The 16,611-nt window shown below is 40.3% G+C and overlaps 1 protein-coding gene across 1 annotated transcript in view; it reads right to left on the bottom strand.

Annotated features, from left to right (window-relative positions):
- Positions 1 to 737: 737 nt before the first annotated feature.
- LOC107105670 (dystrophin-like) overlaps positions 738 to 16,611 on the bottom strand; it is a gene marked incomplete at its 5' end in the record, with an annotated part of 24,448 nt that continues 8,574 nt past the window's right edge. The window contains 2 exons of the mRNA XM_015405666.1: positions 738 to 816; positions 2,532 to 2,686. Of these exons, the coding sequence (XP_015261152.1) occupies positions 738 to 816; positions 2,532 to 2,686 (234 nt within the window). The remainder of the gene's footprint in view (positions 817 to 2,531; positions 2,687 to 16,611) is intronic.

Below are 16,611 nucleotides of genomic sequence, written 5' to 3'. Positions count from 1 at the left end.
AGAGATGTATACGTGGTGGGCTCCAGTGTTGGGCCTCCGTGAAGCTGGCGGTCTCAGAGCTTGGCAGACCTCCACTGTGAACTCGTTGGCGTCTGTCCTTGAATGTGTGGTCCTGCTTGGTGATGAGCCACCATTGGATCCACTCGTCCCGAAGTCCACACACCAGCTGGTCACAGAGTGCTTCCTTGAGGTCGTGGAAATTGCAATGTTGGGCGGCACGCCAGAGGGCCGTTACGTAGGTCGTGACTGACTCACCTGCTGCCTGGTTCCTCATGTAGAACACGTGGTGGGCTGCAATGACGGAGGGCGTTGCCTAACTGTAAATCGCTTTGAGCCCACTTGTGGGGAAAGCGATTAATAAATCGAAAGCATAATAATAATAATAATAATAATAGTAGTAGTAATAATAATAATAATAATAATAATAATAATAATAATAGTTGTTGTTGTTGTTGTTGTTATTATTATTATTATTATTATTATTATGCTTTCGATTTATTAATCGCTTTCCCCACAAGTGGGCTCAAAGCGATTTACAGTTACACTTTTAGACAGGGGACTAACAATGTTTTCATAGGGGATAGGAAAGACAACATATAATTCATTTTTAATTGCACAAGTCGTAACTGCACAGTGGAAACGTCTCAGGCGTTTGTACTGTTATTACTTTGTGAGCCACCTTAAGCAGTGCTCCCTGGAAGTGATGGCATATATATATCTGAAACAAATAATAAGCCTCATGGAATCCCACAGATGTTGACATTACCACCTGAAGTGTCTGTTGAAATATCTGCTTCAAAATCTGAAGGAATGTACCTAGTACATATAAAGAAACTATCTGGAAAATTAAATCAGTAATTGGTTTAACAGATAATTTGTTAAGTCATATATAGCTGGATAATCCTTTTTTCAGTGGTCTAAAAATGTATTTGAATCTTTCCAGTTATATCTGCCAAATATTATGGTTCTCTAGATATTTTAAATAAAATTTTGTTAGGATGGCTTCATTTTGGGAAAGTTCTGTTAATTCTATGCAATGCAACATGTGTCTTTGCTAGCTAAAAACAAGCAAGGAACATCGCAGTGTTAAAAATAGTTGTCTCCCTAACAGCTTTATTAAGCATTGTCAAGGTAATGTGGTGCTTCTTAAAATCATACTGCTATTATTTCCAAAAACAATATTTGTAGTATTCTATCCTAATATCACATATATTATTAATCAGCTAAAGTATTAATACAGAAAGATTCTTCTGTCCCCTTATATTGCCATCTTTTGCCAGCGGGTGAAGACTCTTGTTTCATTTGGTATTCCCTCCTTCTTGACCAATGTTTTAATTGCTTTTTTATGCCTTTGTATGTATTTTAGCTCTGATTTTAATAGTTTTAAATGGGATTATATCATGGATGTTTTACATTGTTCACTGTCTTGGTAGACCTTGTGAGGGTAAGAATATTACTATAAATAAATAGCAGCAGCAGAATCACAGATGCTTATTACGCTACCAGTTACCTCAGAACTAAAGCTGCATTCTAGATTGTGACATTAGTCTAACAGATTTAAGATACTCTAACATTCTCATACAGTTATTTCTCTTCCAGTTGAGTCAGAATTAGGCAGAACTCATGTCTACATATATGTATTTGAAAGTCTAATAACATCATTAAATATGTGCTCTCGCCCCACCAAAAAACTAAAAATAATGCTGGAAACAAACATGGAAGTGAGTCTCTTTACTTTGATATGAACTTTTTGTGCTTGAGTTCCTTAAAGTGAAATAATTTTAACCCTTCCATAAAATTTCATATTATCTTGTAGGCAAGTTGTTATATATATTTACAAGTCCAGGGGGAAAAAATCAATGGTTCTTGTAGTCACAACTGATTCAAATAAGTTTCCCCCTAGTTTTATTTTATATTTTCCACTGTAGCTTCTTCTTACTTTATTTATAAACTGTAATTAAAAACATTTAAAAACCACATTTATTTTTGGATTTAATTATACACCGTGAAGCCTAACATTAGATTCTAAACCTGTTAAAATGAACCCAGTTAATTATTATGGATTTCATTTACCATACAACAATATGAATCAATCTGGGTTTGTTTGTTTTTTGCTACCTTAATAAAATAACTTTCTCCTTTCAGACTAGATGGCACCAATGCAAATTGGGAGGATTGGAGGTAACATACATTCAACAGGTTCCAGGTATATGTGACTGTAATGTCTGAAACAGGCGATGATAAACTCTAATTCAGTAATCATGGCACATATAAAAATGGTTGGCCTGGAGCAAAATACCTTTAATGCTAATAGAAAATAGCAAAATAGCTATTAAATAAATATATTTGAAAATAAGAATAGTATTATTTCAAAGTCATATCATTAGAAACATTTATGGGATAGGGGAATCCAGGATAATACTGTTCCCCTCTTACCTTTACTTTTATTACTTAAGAAAAAAATTCATGAAGAAAAATAGCCATACCATTCAGTTAAGTTTTAACAACAATGATGACACGTCATGTCCTACCTCTTATTAATGGTGGCCCAAGCATCATTAATGTTATTGGTCATAAGTTCTACTTTTCTGGTGTCATCTGTTGAATAATCCCGGAGAAGTTTAAGAGCTAAATCATTTGCCACATCCACATTTATATGCCATTGCCGCAGTTCTTTTGCAAACTGCTGAAAAAAGAACAAAACAAAAATTATCTCAAATGTTTATTAAATATGTTTCAAACATATCCAGAGAAAATATAGCATCTTCAGTTGCAGACAGCATCTGAAATATCTCTGTTCTTAGCATCTACTTACCATTTACATTCAACATACAGCGCAAAGGAGGGCATTTGGTGGAGAGTAATCTGTTCCAGCAGATTTGACTGTGTTTTGACCTATACATTTCTAACCTGTGCATTTTTAAAAATTTTGCTAATGGACTATTGTTTTGTTTTGTGTCCTTCCAATTTGTTACCTTGTAAGCCACTTTGAGTTTAAGGAGATAAGGAAGAATATAAATACTTTAAATAAAATTAACTTCTACCTATTGAAATTGTGAAGAAGCCCTTGTAGGCCTGACATCCGGAATGCTGTTCTGTCATCTGATCCATGCCTTGGAGCCCGATGCTAGGAATGTAGGGCACATACCTTCACCCATGCCTTCTGAGTGGGTTTCAGGCAGGTTGAGAAGGAAGAGGAGACAGGAATGTGCCTGAGCAAGCTAAGATCAAAGGTTTTGCATTTTAGAAATACATTGGTCCTAGCTTGTTCAGCCATTCCTGCACCCGTCTCCCTCTGGCAGTAACAGAATGGACTTTGATCTCCTAGACAACTTCTGCCTAAATTCTCCCAGTTGTTGCTGAAGACCTCTGAGACAGTCTATTCCAACTATATACAGATTCGGCTAGACAGAGTTGGGATAGGTCAAGGATGCCAGGAGGGTGAATGTGCCAAGCAATAGTTATGGCACCCCAAGCAGCCAGTTTTGCCATGGATCAACTGTGTGATCAGCTTTATCAAGCCATTATGTGTAATTGTTCCCTGTATCCCTAGAGATGAAAAAAAAAAAAAGGGCATGGATATACCTAGGAGTGTCTAGTTAGGAGATAAAAAAAAGTAAAGCACCATGAATTTGACAGGATTACTCCAGAAAATGTAAGATGTGGCAATTCATATCTGTAGATCAATGGAGAAGTCTTACAGCATACCTATACTTTCACTAGTGTCATTTTGAACTATCATGACATTGCCCAGAACATTTTGGGAATCTTGGGATAAAGGTCCCTGTACACCCCCTCCCCAGTAGGAAAATAACTTTGGCAATACAATTTTGAGCAGACAAGCAACAGCTAGAGGCAGAATTAAGCAGCACCTTCTCCTAACTGTTTTTAGCTTTTAAAAAATCTGTTAAAAGGAACTGCACAATTTCACGTAACATATAGTTTGGCTACACATTTACTTATTACAAACTATTTTTGAAATGAACCAAACAATTAATTATGTCATATTCTGAACATTTTGTGGCAGAGACCAATATAGAGAGGTGAGACAAAGACAGAGCAGAACAAAACATAAACTCAAGATGCCCTACATACATTTCAGATTTGTTATTGTTTTAACATAGATTATGTAATGAGTGCCACCTACTGGAACAGTATTAAGCAAGCATATATAAACCCCTCCTAAAAGTTTATTGGAATATTAATTCATTATTATTTCATAGAATATAAAAAAAAATTTAAGAAGCAATCCAACATCATGATTATGTATTTTAATATTTTGTCCATATTTATCCCATAGTTCCCAGAATCATCACACTGGAATATTTCAGCTGAAATAGAAATCCGATTGTATATGTAGTATGGTACACAATAAAAATCAAATAATAGTATACATATTACAATCCTGATATATTTAAATATTATTGCTTTGTCATAGCACTGTTACAATCTGATGACCAATATCAAAAATTAGTTACTAATTTCTAATCTGCAAATATGTTCAAGCAAATTGTTGTGCAAATTTAAAACCATCTATAGAAAAAAAATGCAACAGTGAGACTATGAAACACTTTTTAAAATGTGCTATGCCCTCTGTGAAAACAAATCAGTTTTAGTTATGATATTGGCATTTGTGAATTACTTTTAAATTGTCAAATATTACTGAATTAATCAATCAGAAGTTAAGTAATTCTATTAGATTTACATACAGCACAAAGTAGGCTGAGCATTATGTATATCAATGAAAAACCTAAATGAGTTATCTCAATATTTTTATAGGTAGTTTTGGATAAGTTTCCAAAGAAATTGATAAATTACTTTGTTTGAGAACAATAATGGCAACAACTCTCAGAACAGGTTGTTTACCTGTTGTTCTTTGAGTGGTCATCTGTGCATTCACACTGATGACATTTGCTCCCACCTCTCTTTAGGAACACAGCCTCATATTGTGTGTGCCTAGAGGGAGAGGAGACACACCTTCCCTCTCAGTTCTTTCCAAAATGTAAGAGTACATTCTAACCAGTGTTCCCTCTAAGCTGAGTTAGTGTGAGCTAGCTCACACTTTTTTAGCCTCCGGCTCACACATTTTTGTCTTAGCTCAGGAAGGATTGCTCCAGAGCAAACTAATTTATGCAGTAGCCAAATCGCTCGCTCACAACTTTAATGCAGGTCGCTCACAAGGTAGAATGTTTGCTCACAAAACTCCACAGCTTAGAGGGAACATTGATTATAACAAGTTTAGGCACCTGTTGCTGGGAAAGCAAATAGGTTTTGTGAATGCATAGACTACTCAAAGAATAAGGTTAAAGGTTAACCAGTATTTTATTTCTTTGTGGTCTCTGTGTGCCACACTAAGGTGTATATAGACTAGCATGCTGACCTACCTAGAGATAGATATAGGTGCATTAAATTAAGAGACAGTGGAGTACTGCTCTTCCAAAGGAAGCATCTGCCTGGCCTTTGACTTTAAGGATGTAATGCTTGGGCCCAGGAAAGTGCTCTGTATTGTTCTGGAAGTGGAACATCTCAGGAGAAGGCTGAAAATATGGCCACATTTCTGGTGGAATGAGCTTGGGGGTTTCGAGGTAAAGGCCTGTGCACAGTCACAGCATAAACAGACCGCTTTTGAGACCAACAGGTGAATGAAACCAGATGTCTAAGAGAGGGAGTCCTGTAAATTTAGTAAGCCAGTACTTCTCAAATGTCATAAGAACATAAGAGAAGCCAATGTTGGATCAGGCCAATAGCCCATCCAGTCCAACACTCTGTCACACAGTGGCCAAAAATACCAGGTGCCATCAGGAGGTCCAGCAGTGGGGCCAGGACACTAGAAGCCCTCCCACTGTTGACCCCCTCAAGCACCAAGAAGACAGAGCATCACTTGCCCCAGAGTCCCTATCTATACCTTGTGGTTAATAGCTACTGATGGACCTCTGCTCCATATGCTTATCTAATTCCCTCTTGAAGTCAACCCTGCTTGTAGCCACCGCCACCTCCTATGGCAATGAATTCCATGTGTTAATCACTCTTTGGGTGAAGAAATATTTTCCTTTTATCTGTTCTAACATGACTGCTCAGTAATTTCATGGAGTGCCCATGAGTTCTTGTATTGTGAGAAAGGGAGAAAAGTATATCTTTCTCTACCTGTTCTATCCCATGCATAATCTTATAAACCTTAATCATGTGACCCCTCAGCTGTTGTTTCTCCAAGCTAAAGAGGCCCCAAGTGCTTTAACCTTTCTTCATAGGGAAAGTGTTCCAACCCTTTTATCATGTCTAGGGAATGAAGTGTATGTTCAGAGTATGAAGTAAGGGATGAAAACAAAGTTGGTGGAATAGGGTATTGGATCAAGATGGAAAGCAAACACTACATTAGGCAGAAAGGAAATGTCTGGTCTGAGGATACTTCATCGAATCTCAGGTGAAGGGGTCAGCTCTAAACACACATAGTTCATTGGCCCTCCTGACAAATGGTGGCTAAGAATGCCACTATGTAGATCAACCATCATAGATCACACTATGCTAGTGGTTTAAAGCATTTGTCCATCAGCCTAGTGAGGACAAACTGCAGATTACATGCTCTAATTGAAGACTGAACTGGAGGACAGAGCTGAACAGGGCTGCAGAAGAACTGTTTCAACATCACTGAGAGAACAGTAAACATCTTTGGATGAGAGGTCTGGAAACAGAGATGGCAACCAGATGAACCCCAGAAAGTGAGTATGCCATTCCCAAAGGTAGAGCTTTCAATACCCCTTTGGGCCAGTTCGAATACCTGATGATGCCATTTGGTCTCCAGCACTAGAATTTAAGCCATTGGAAAGGAAGATAGATTCCATCCATATTGGAAAACAGAAGTGATTAAATGCTCACACTTGCACTTGTAGTATTGTCCACTGGAAGGCTTTCTAGCATTAATATGAACCCCTTTGACCACTTCCAGAATTGCTTGGTTGTCCTCCAGACAACAAAGTGTAGCAAGTCCAGATGCAGAATCCTCCTGTGCTTTGGGGACAGAAGATACCATTCCCTGGAAAGGCTGATGTAATTGTCTCTACATCCTGGGAATCCTTGTGAACCATGTGGCAAAAACAGAGTGATCAGGATGCAGTCCATGCAATCTTCTTTATCTTTTCTATGACTTTAGAGACAATAGAGATAAGAGGAAACACACAGAAAATGAATCCCAACCACGTGAACACACGTGGCCAGAGAAGAGTAATCAGTATGCACTCCATACAATCCTCTCTATCTTCCCTATGACTTTTGTGACAATAGAGATAAGGGGAAATATACAGAATAGGCATTCCAACCACTAGGAAAACATTTCCCAGGGATTGATGATTTACTTCTGCTACAAAGCAGAAACGCTGGAACTTAACATTCAGTGCTGGGCCAAACAGGTTGACTCTTGGAAGGGCCCATTGATGAAAGATCAGGTCCAGGTATTTGTTGTTGAGCTTCCCCTTGTAAATAAGTCACAGTGCCCTGGCAACTGTGACCACATACCTGGATGTTGTTGGCTACTGTGACATGGATGGTGAAAGAAGTGATGCCATATTCACAGGCAGCCAGCCAGAATGTTCAGAGTGTGAGATGATGTTCACCCTGCTGATTTATGTAGTAAACGGTTGTAATCTTGTTGCTGGTTATTTGTAGGGCTGTGCCATGTAGCCTGGGGGAAAGACACAAAATCTTCCCAAGTGCAAGACTTCCCAGTGGTGTGTGTTTCTGTGTTTTTGAGGGTTTTTTTTCATGCCTAAAGGATAGATTAAGGAATTTCCAAATTGATGGCTCTGTGGAGGTACAAAGACATCAGTGACTATGAAGAAGCAACAACTAAAATCCTTTTAATTACAAGACATGTTTGGTTATATATTAACAAGCGTTATAACAATGCAATATACAAAAATAAAATCCATGTGATACACATTTTAAAAGAAATGGCCAAATGACTGTTTTCCTATTTTCAGGTGGCCCTAAAGTTCAAAAAGGAAAAGTACATATAGAAAATCCTAAACAATCCTATGTTGGACAATCCTAAACAAGACCCTTTTTGGCAATTCCATAAAATATTAACATACAGATCCAATTTTCATTTTTAATATAGAAGGCATGCTTTATAGTGTTTTAAAAAGTTTTTCAATGTTTCATAATTTGTAAATATTTTCCCACCAAAATGGTTTCTTGCACATCATTAAATCAACAGTAAATATGACATGCAAGTAGAGTCACAGTTCCTTTAAACAACTAATTCATAACATGGCTCAATCTGTGAATACTTAAATCCAAAGATTGGGACCATGAACAGGCAAGAAGGAACTTTTTACAAACCTGTGAAAACCCCATGTTTGCAGAAAAATCTTTTAAAAAATACTTTTGGGGTTAAACCCCTCAAATCAACAGAACCAGTATCAGTACCTTTAAGGAATAAATGCCCTCTCGGTGGCTGCTCAGTGGCCATTGTGTCTGTTGCTAGGCAACCAGAACAGTATTGCCAGCCTTCAAGCCTTGGTTTATGTCAAAAAAGAGAAGACAGAGCCATTCCCAGGGTTATTCTGGTCTTTGAGGAAGGCCTCATAAGGGCCAAGCGAGGCAGCAACCACCAAACAACTTACTATCACATGGCTTGTGTGACTCATCCAGGCCCAGCTGCTTACTACTGTTCAACAGCAGCTATCCCACAAAAGCCAGTGTGATGTAGTGGTTAGTGTTTCAGATTAGGATCTGGGAGAACATTCTGCTATGCAAGCTCACTGGGTGACTTCAGGCCAGTCACATGTTCTCAGTCTAACCCACCTCCTGGGGTTGTTGTGAGGATAAAATGTAGGAGAAGAGAATGATGTAAGCAGCTTTGGGTTCCCATTGTGAAGAAAGGGGGTATATAATATTGATGCCCTGGTTGACCTCTGCAATGCAGAAATGACCCGGGCAGTTGACAAGATCTCTCCCAGGCGCCCTGTTTCAGATGTTAGTGTCCAAAGAGTCCCTTGGTTTACTGAGGGGCTGCACATGATGAAAAGACAAGGAAGATGGCTAGAACAACAGAAGAGGAAGACTCGTGTCAAATCTAAAAGGACACATGCAAAAAGCTCATTTTAAAGCATACTCTGTTGCAGTGATGAAAGCAAAGAAACAACTTCCAGTACCATTGTGTTTCTGTAGTGTAAGCCAGCAGAGCCATTCCAGGTGTTCAGAGGTCTGTTGGGATCTGGTGTACAATAGGAGGTAGACTGCTTGGTGGCCCATTGTGACTGCTTTGCTCAGCACTTTGCAGATAAAACCTCTTGCATCTGTTCTGACTTGGATTCTACATTAGCAGTGACAGGGCTGGATGGTATCAGGGTGCCAACTTGTCCAATTGTGTTGGACACTTTTCAGTTTATTCAGTCTGAGGATAACCTTGGAAGTTTGAGGCCTACCACCTGCTTGTATGCCCTTCATCATAGTTACTTAAACCTTCCATGGGGGCTATTTGGGTTTGAGAAATAGTTAATGCTTCCTTGAGAGAGGGGGTGGTCACCCCAGCCTATGGGGTCCTACAAGGTTCCATCTTGCCCCTTACACTCTTCAAAATCTACATAAAACCATTGAGTGAGGTCATCTTGAGTCTTGGGCTAGGTTGTCACCAATATGCTGATGACACTACACTCTCACACTTCCAGCTGATCCCAGGGAGGCTATAGAAACCCAGAAAGAGTGCCTGGAGGCAGTTCTGGAGTGGATGAAGATTTATAAACTGAAGCTTAATCTCAACAAGATGGAAGTGCTACTGGTGGGCAGAAGGTCTGACCCAGGATTTAAGGTGTCACCCATTCTGGATGGGGCTGTACTCCCTGTGAAGTAACAGGTCTATAGTCTGAGGGTGCTCTTGGTCCCAGGCCTATTGCTGGATAAGAGTGCCTTTTATCAGTGACTGATTAGCCAGCTCTGATCTTTCTTGGACATAAAACATCTGGCCACTGTGGTGCATGCCCTGCTTGCATCTAGATTAGATTATTGTGATGTGCTCTGCATGGGGCTGCCCTTGAAAAGTGTTTGGAAACTTCAACTAGTACGGAATGCTGCAACCAGAATGTTGACTGGAATGTGTTATAGGGACCATATCACTCCAGTCTTGGCCCACTTACACTGGCTTCCAAATTGTTTCTGGGCACATTTCAAGGTGCTGGTCTTGACCTTCTAAGCCCTATATGGTTTGGGACTAACATACCTGAAGGACCACCAAATCCATTATGAACCTGCCTGACCATTATGATCATCTTCAAAGGCCCTGCTTCTGGTGCCCCTGTCTTCTAGAGGAGCACCAGAAATGTTTTTATGATGTTTATTTACTTGTTTATTAATTGTCTATTGTAATTTAACATTTTATACTGTTTCATTGTTATTACCTGGCATTGTGCCCTGTTAGCCGCCCTGAGCCTTCGGGGAGGGCGGGATAGAAATCCAAATAAATAAATAAATAAATAAATTCTGAGTTTAGGCAGGTGGCAACCCAGGAGAGGGCCTTCTCAGTCATGGCACCACAGCTCTGGAATTCTCTCACCAGGGAGATTTGTCTATCCCTTCTGTTGGCATCTTCCACCAGGCAGTGAGTGAAGACTTTTTTGTTTTGTTTGGCATCCCTTCAATTATTCCTCCTTCATAACCAGTGTTTTTATGTTCTGTTTGTATTGTAACTGGTTTATATGTATTTTTTAAAGTTAGAAAAAATAAAGTTGTTTTAATGATGTGTATTGGGGAGGGGGTTGATTTCAATGGTTTTATAATGCAATTTTATATTTTAAATTGCTAGCCACTTTGATGGCCTTTGTAAGGGCAGAAAGGTGTGATACAAATGTTTAAATAGATAAATAACTATAGCAAAAGATTAGGGAAAGACAGGTTGGTCAGCTGGTGGGAGAGAGAGAATGAAGCAGTGAAATATGAGGTTATGGTGGTTGCCAAGAGGAGGGAAGAAGGAATGGTGGAGGGAAGGGAATACAAAGGAAAATGAGGTGCCCTTCACAAGACCTTGTGGGTTCCCCACCGTGCAACAAGACCCACCTTGGCAGTCAGCAAAGGATTGCCAATTCTGATTTAGGAAATTCCTGGAGATTTGGGGTAGAACTAGGGGAGAGTGGAATTTAGAAGAAGGAAGGATCTCAGTGGGGTATAATGTTATAGAGCCCACCCTCCCAAGCAGCCATTTTTTCTGGAGGACCTGATCTCTGTAGCCTGGAGAACAACTGTAATTCTGGGAGATCTCTAGGATCCTCTTGGAGGTTGGCAGCCTAGGATGACACCAAACAACTGGGCCTGGTTGAGCAGCTGTCATCACACCACACTAGGCTATTGTTTCCCTGGGTAGAGGCTGCCAGGGTGAGAGGGGGAACCTGAGGACAGGGGGAAAATGGGTAGGAAGGGGGGCAGCTTGGCTGATCAGTGGGAAGGAGAGAAAGAAGCAGTAAAAGGGGAGAACCTATGGAGGTTTTCAGGAAAGGGAAAGGGGAAACAGTGGAAGAGAGGGAAATGAGAATACCCTGCAAGTCCTTGTGTTCTAATCTTCAATTAGAGACTTTTCACACATAGACTTTTCAGTGTATAACAGTATTTAAATAATATCAACCAAAGTATAACATATTACATATCAAACCTTGAGGTGGTGCTAGGGGAGCAGCAGTCCAGGAGACACCTGCTTCAGTGCGGTGTGCCTCAGGGGGTGGTGCTCTCCCTGATGTTATTTAACATTTATATGTGCCCCCTTGCCCAGATTTCCCAGAGGTATGGGCTTGGGTGTCACCAGTACGCTGATGACACCCAGCTCTATCTGATGTTGGGTGGCTGGTCTGACTCCAGTTCAGAAGATCTGGACTGGGCGCTACAGGCCGTGGCTGGTTGGCTTAGACTGAGCCGGCTGAAGCTGAACCCAGTGAAGATGGAGTTCCTGTGCCTGAGTCGGGGTGGTTCGGGATGGGGGTCCCACTCCCAACCTTCAACAGGGCGTAACTGGTGCCAGCGCTGGAGGTGAGGAGTCTGGGAGTGCTCCTGGATCCTTCCCCAACAATGGAGGCCCAGGTGGCAGCCACTGCTAAGTCAGCCTTCTACTATATCCAGCTGATCTGGCAGTTGGTTCCCTTCCTCGACGACCTGACTACAGTGATCCATGCAATGGTCACCTCGAGATTGGACTTCTGTAACACTCTCTACATGGGGCAGTCCTTGTCGCAAATCTGGAAGCTGCAGCTAGTGCAGAATGCTGTGGCCAGGCTTTTGATGGGTCTCTCTAGATGGGAGCACATCCGGCCTGTGCTGAAGGCACTGCACTGGCTGCCAATAGTATACCGGATTCGCTTCAAGGTGCTGGCACTCACCTTTAAAGCCCTATATGGCCAGGGTCTGACTTACCTGAGGGACCGCCTTTCCCCATATATACCCCAGAAAGCACTATGGTTGGGGTCACAACACTGGTTAATTACTTCAGGCCCCAAGGATGCCAGGCTTGCTGCGACCAGGGCTATGGCCTTTTCAGTGGCGGCTCCTCACTGGTGGAATGAGCTCCCGGAGGAGATCAGGGCCCTGCGTGACTTTGTACAGTTCTGCAGGGCCTGTAAGATGGAGCTCTTCCACCAGGCCTTCAACTAGGAGCCACCCACCACTACCACCAACTATTATTACATCAATATTCGTGGTCAGTAGACTGGCCCTGTATGGAGATCAGACTAAAATGCCGTGGAAGACTGAAAGACCACTAAGTTGGGATTTAGTATGTCATCTTTAGTACGCCACCTAAATTTACTGATGGATAATTGTTGCGAGCATTTTAAATGTTATTGTATGATTTTTTAAATTGTTTTTTAAAAAATTTAACTGCCCATACTGTGCCGCTAATGTGAGCCACCCTGAGCCAGTCCGCAGGGAGGGAGGGATATAAATATAATATAATAAATTAATTAATTAATTAAATTTGTCACATTAGATTATTATTTACATCACATTATGGAATTGTCCTTCCTCAATAAACTAGACTAGAGTAATATTTCATTATAGCTTTCTAACAGGAAGTTCCTACACAGCTAAAATCCTCAGATGACTTTTTCATAGACTGCTATGAAGATCTTATCATACTCCATTATCAACTGCACATGGTTTTAAAATGCTACACACTATGCTGTTTGCACACAGAAGCCCATACATATGTGACTGATCACACATATAAACACACATTAAAGTGTTTAAAATCTACCATAATCACAGAAATTGTACCTGTTTTGAAACTGTGGCCAACCAATCCACAAATTGTATTTCTTCCAATTACTATGTTACTTGCAGTGCATTCCTAAATCAGAGTTACATGGGTGTTTACGATTGCACTGTTACTGCAGTAGCAGCTGCTCACATATATACTCAATTAAATGTGTGAACCATCCTTTCAATATTTAAAGATGCATTGTTTCTCTCATAAGAACATAAGAGATGCCAATGTTGGATCAGGCCAAAGGCCCATCCAGTCCAACACTCTGTATCACACAGTGGCCAGAAATACCAGTGCCATCAGGAGGTCCACCAGTGGGGCCAGGACATTAGAAGCCCTCCCACTGGTGACCCCCCCAAGCACCAAGATGACAGAGCATCACTTGCCCCAGAGTCCCTATCTATACCTTGTGGCTAATAGCCACTGACGGACCTCTGCTCCATATGCTTATCTAATTCCCTTTTGAATCCGTCCATGCTTGTAGCCGCCACCACTTCCTGTGGCAGTGAATTCCAAGTGTTAATCACTCTTTGGGTGAAGAAGTACTTCCTTTTATCCGTTCTAACCCGACCGCTCAGCAATTTCATGGAGTGCCCACGAGTTCTTGTATTGTGAGAAAGGGAGAAAAGTACCTGTTTCTCTACCTGCACTTTCCCATGCATAATCTTATAAACCTCAATCATGTCACCCCTCAGTCGTCGTTTCTCCAAGCTAAAGAGCCCTAAGCGCCTTAACCTTTCCTCATAGGGAAAGTGTTCCAACCCTTTTATCATTCGAGTTGCCCTTTTCTGCACTTTTTTCAAAGCTATAATATCCTTTTTAAGGTGTGGTGACCAGAATTGCACACAGTATTCCAAATGAGGTCGCACCATTGATTTATATAAGGGCATTATGATATTGGCATGTTGCAAATATTTTTTTTCCAAATATACGTTGCTGTTCATTATGCTCATAAGAACTGTCTTATTTGATGTATGGTTTTACGAGTCATTGGAATTCGAGCATGTCTAATTATGGATTCTACAAGGAATTTCAATAGCACATAGTCCTTACTGAGTCACACAGTACTGCTCATGCATTCACATAGGTTCCTCATATCCCCCCCCCCTCCGTTTCTTAAAGCAGAGTTTAGGAGCAACATGTAATAGGATAAACAAATGTCAACTGTTTTGCTAGTAAAGCGAGTGGATGGCCTATAAACTTTAACTCAAACAATGTGTATTTACAGTTTTCCCAGTGCTTTTTAAATTTAAATGATCTTGTAATCTTTTATTAAATATTTAACAGAAAGTATGATATATCCATTACAGAATTACTCACTATTAACTTCCACATTTACCTGATAAATACCTAACATTACTAAGCACAAGCACCAGCAATTTAAAAGAGAATACTAGATTCTTTCCCTCTGAGAAAGCAAGTTGTCAATAACTTTAAAGGATGCCTTCAGTCATCATTTTCATTCCTTTGGTCTTCCTATGAAGACCAAAGTAGATGAAATAAATGTTTTATCAGCCAGCCTATTAGAGTTCCATTGTTTTCTGTCTTACATGACTTCATGTAATGAACTTTTATAATTACACTAATGACATTCTCTCTCTTTCTCTCTCTTTAAATTTCAGGCCCCATTTATCTCTTTAGTTTGGATTTCTTCCTTTATTTCTTGAAAAGGGCTTCATTACTTTAATTCAATTATGGTTTTAAAAAGAAAATTCTTATTTTATCTGTATCATTGCATAAATGTGCTGACCTCACAAAAAGGATCAGGGAATTACAAATATGTATCACCACTCTGCTTGTATATATTTAAATTAACTTTCATTAGAAAACAGGTGCAATTAGGGTCTTTAGTTAAATCAAGTAAGAAATTTAGATAGTGTGTTTCACTCCTACTATAAGAGTGCACAGAATTCTAAATGCAACAGTATATATGTATACATAATGCTACCCAATTCAAAGCTTTAATATTATTTATTTATATAATAGAAGTATAGAAATCAGACCATCTTTATAAACCATTTTTAGACATTTTAACAACATATATTTTGCTGCCCTTGCTTGATATGATTAAACAGTTGGCTAATGAGTCATAATTTTGACCCTGTGTACAGCTTCTAGTAGTTAATGAATTGATTTTTTAAATTAAAATATTTTACTTCACTTTCCCTCTTGGCTCAAGGCTGTTTAAAGGTACAATTAATATATTAAAATTTAAAACCAAACAACACCTCAAATCCCTCCCTCCCCACCAAAAAAGATACTTGTCATAGCCCATCAAAAGCCTTGAAGGAGCTCCTAAATATTTCCAATGAGGGAGGACCTCTCACCTATTCAGGAAGCCCATGCCACAGAGTGGAAGCCACAATGGAAAAGGCCTGGGCTCTGGTCAGTCCCAATGGCACCACTGTAAGTGTGCAAACAGCCAGTAGGCGGCAGCCTGAAAACTGTAGTTGGCACACATGGAAGAAAATAGTCCTTCAGATAGGTGGGTTGTTAGAGAATGAACTGGATATTTGCTTTATGAACTATATTTATTGCCACACACAATAGACTGTGCACGCACACATAGGCTCAAAGAACTGTACACTTTAAGTCACCTGTTGTGATGCTACACATAGAAGGTGCCTACACAAGCCTTACACGTGAATAAGGTTTCAGCTACACAGTTACCAGCCTGGGGAAAGAAGCATACACCTCCATTATTGTGAGCAATGAGAAACAACAGCTCTGAGCAGAGACAGCCCCCATTGCTGAACTGTTTGTGGTCACGTACCACCCATCATCTGCTTTGTTCCTGCTTTGGTATTTCCTGCCAAATGGATATTTGGTTATCAATAGAATGGCCAGCTTCATCAACACCACAATGGAGCATCATGACACCAAGGTTTTCACACCTGTCCAGATGCCATCCTTTGAGCAAGGTTTTAGATTTCAATATTGGCCACCCCTCTTAGGTAACCACCTTCCCTACATGCAACCAATAGGATTGTTTTTGGGACGGACTAACAGGTAGGTGGGTCTACAGGTTGGAACAGGTACCACCCATCTAATGGACCCACTATAAAAGGAAAGGACCATTCACTTGGCCCTTCCTAGCTAGCAATCCCCACAATCCCCTATCTGCTTTTAATCCCCTTGAGCCCCACTTGCGATCCCAAACCCTTGCCTCTACTTTGATCTCTTCATTTGCAGTCAAGAGACCCCCCACACAGTCCGGCTAAGTTCTGGTAGTGTGGATCCCTTTATTTTCTATTTCTTCCCATCCATTCTTCATTGGGACAACCAAGCTGCAAGACAGATAAGTATCACCTGCCATCACCCCCACCTGCTAATGCAACTGTGCTTATTTCCTACTGTAATTCTTAGGAACTTGATTG

The sequence above is a fragment of the Gekko japonicus genome, unplaced genomic scaffold, assembly GCF_001447785.1.
Source record: "Gekko japonicus isolate JY-2015 unplaced genomic scaffold, Gekko_japonicus_V1.1 scaffold5330, whole genome shotgun sequence".
Lineage (NCBI taxonomy): Eukaryota > Metazoa > Chordata > Lepidosauria > Squamata > Gekkonidae > Gekko > Gekko japonicus.
The sequence above is the reverse complement of the archived record's forward strand: the minus strand, read 5'-3'. Positions and strand labels throughout refer to the sequence as shown.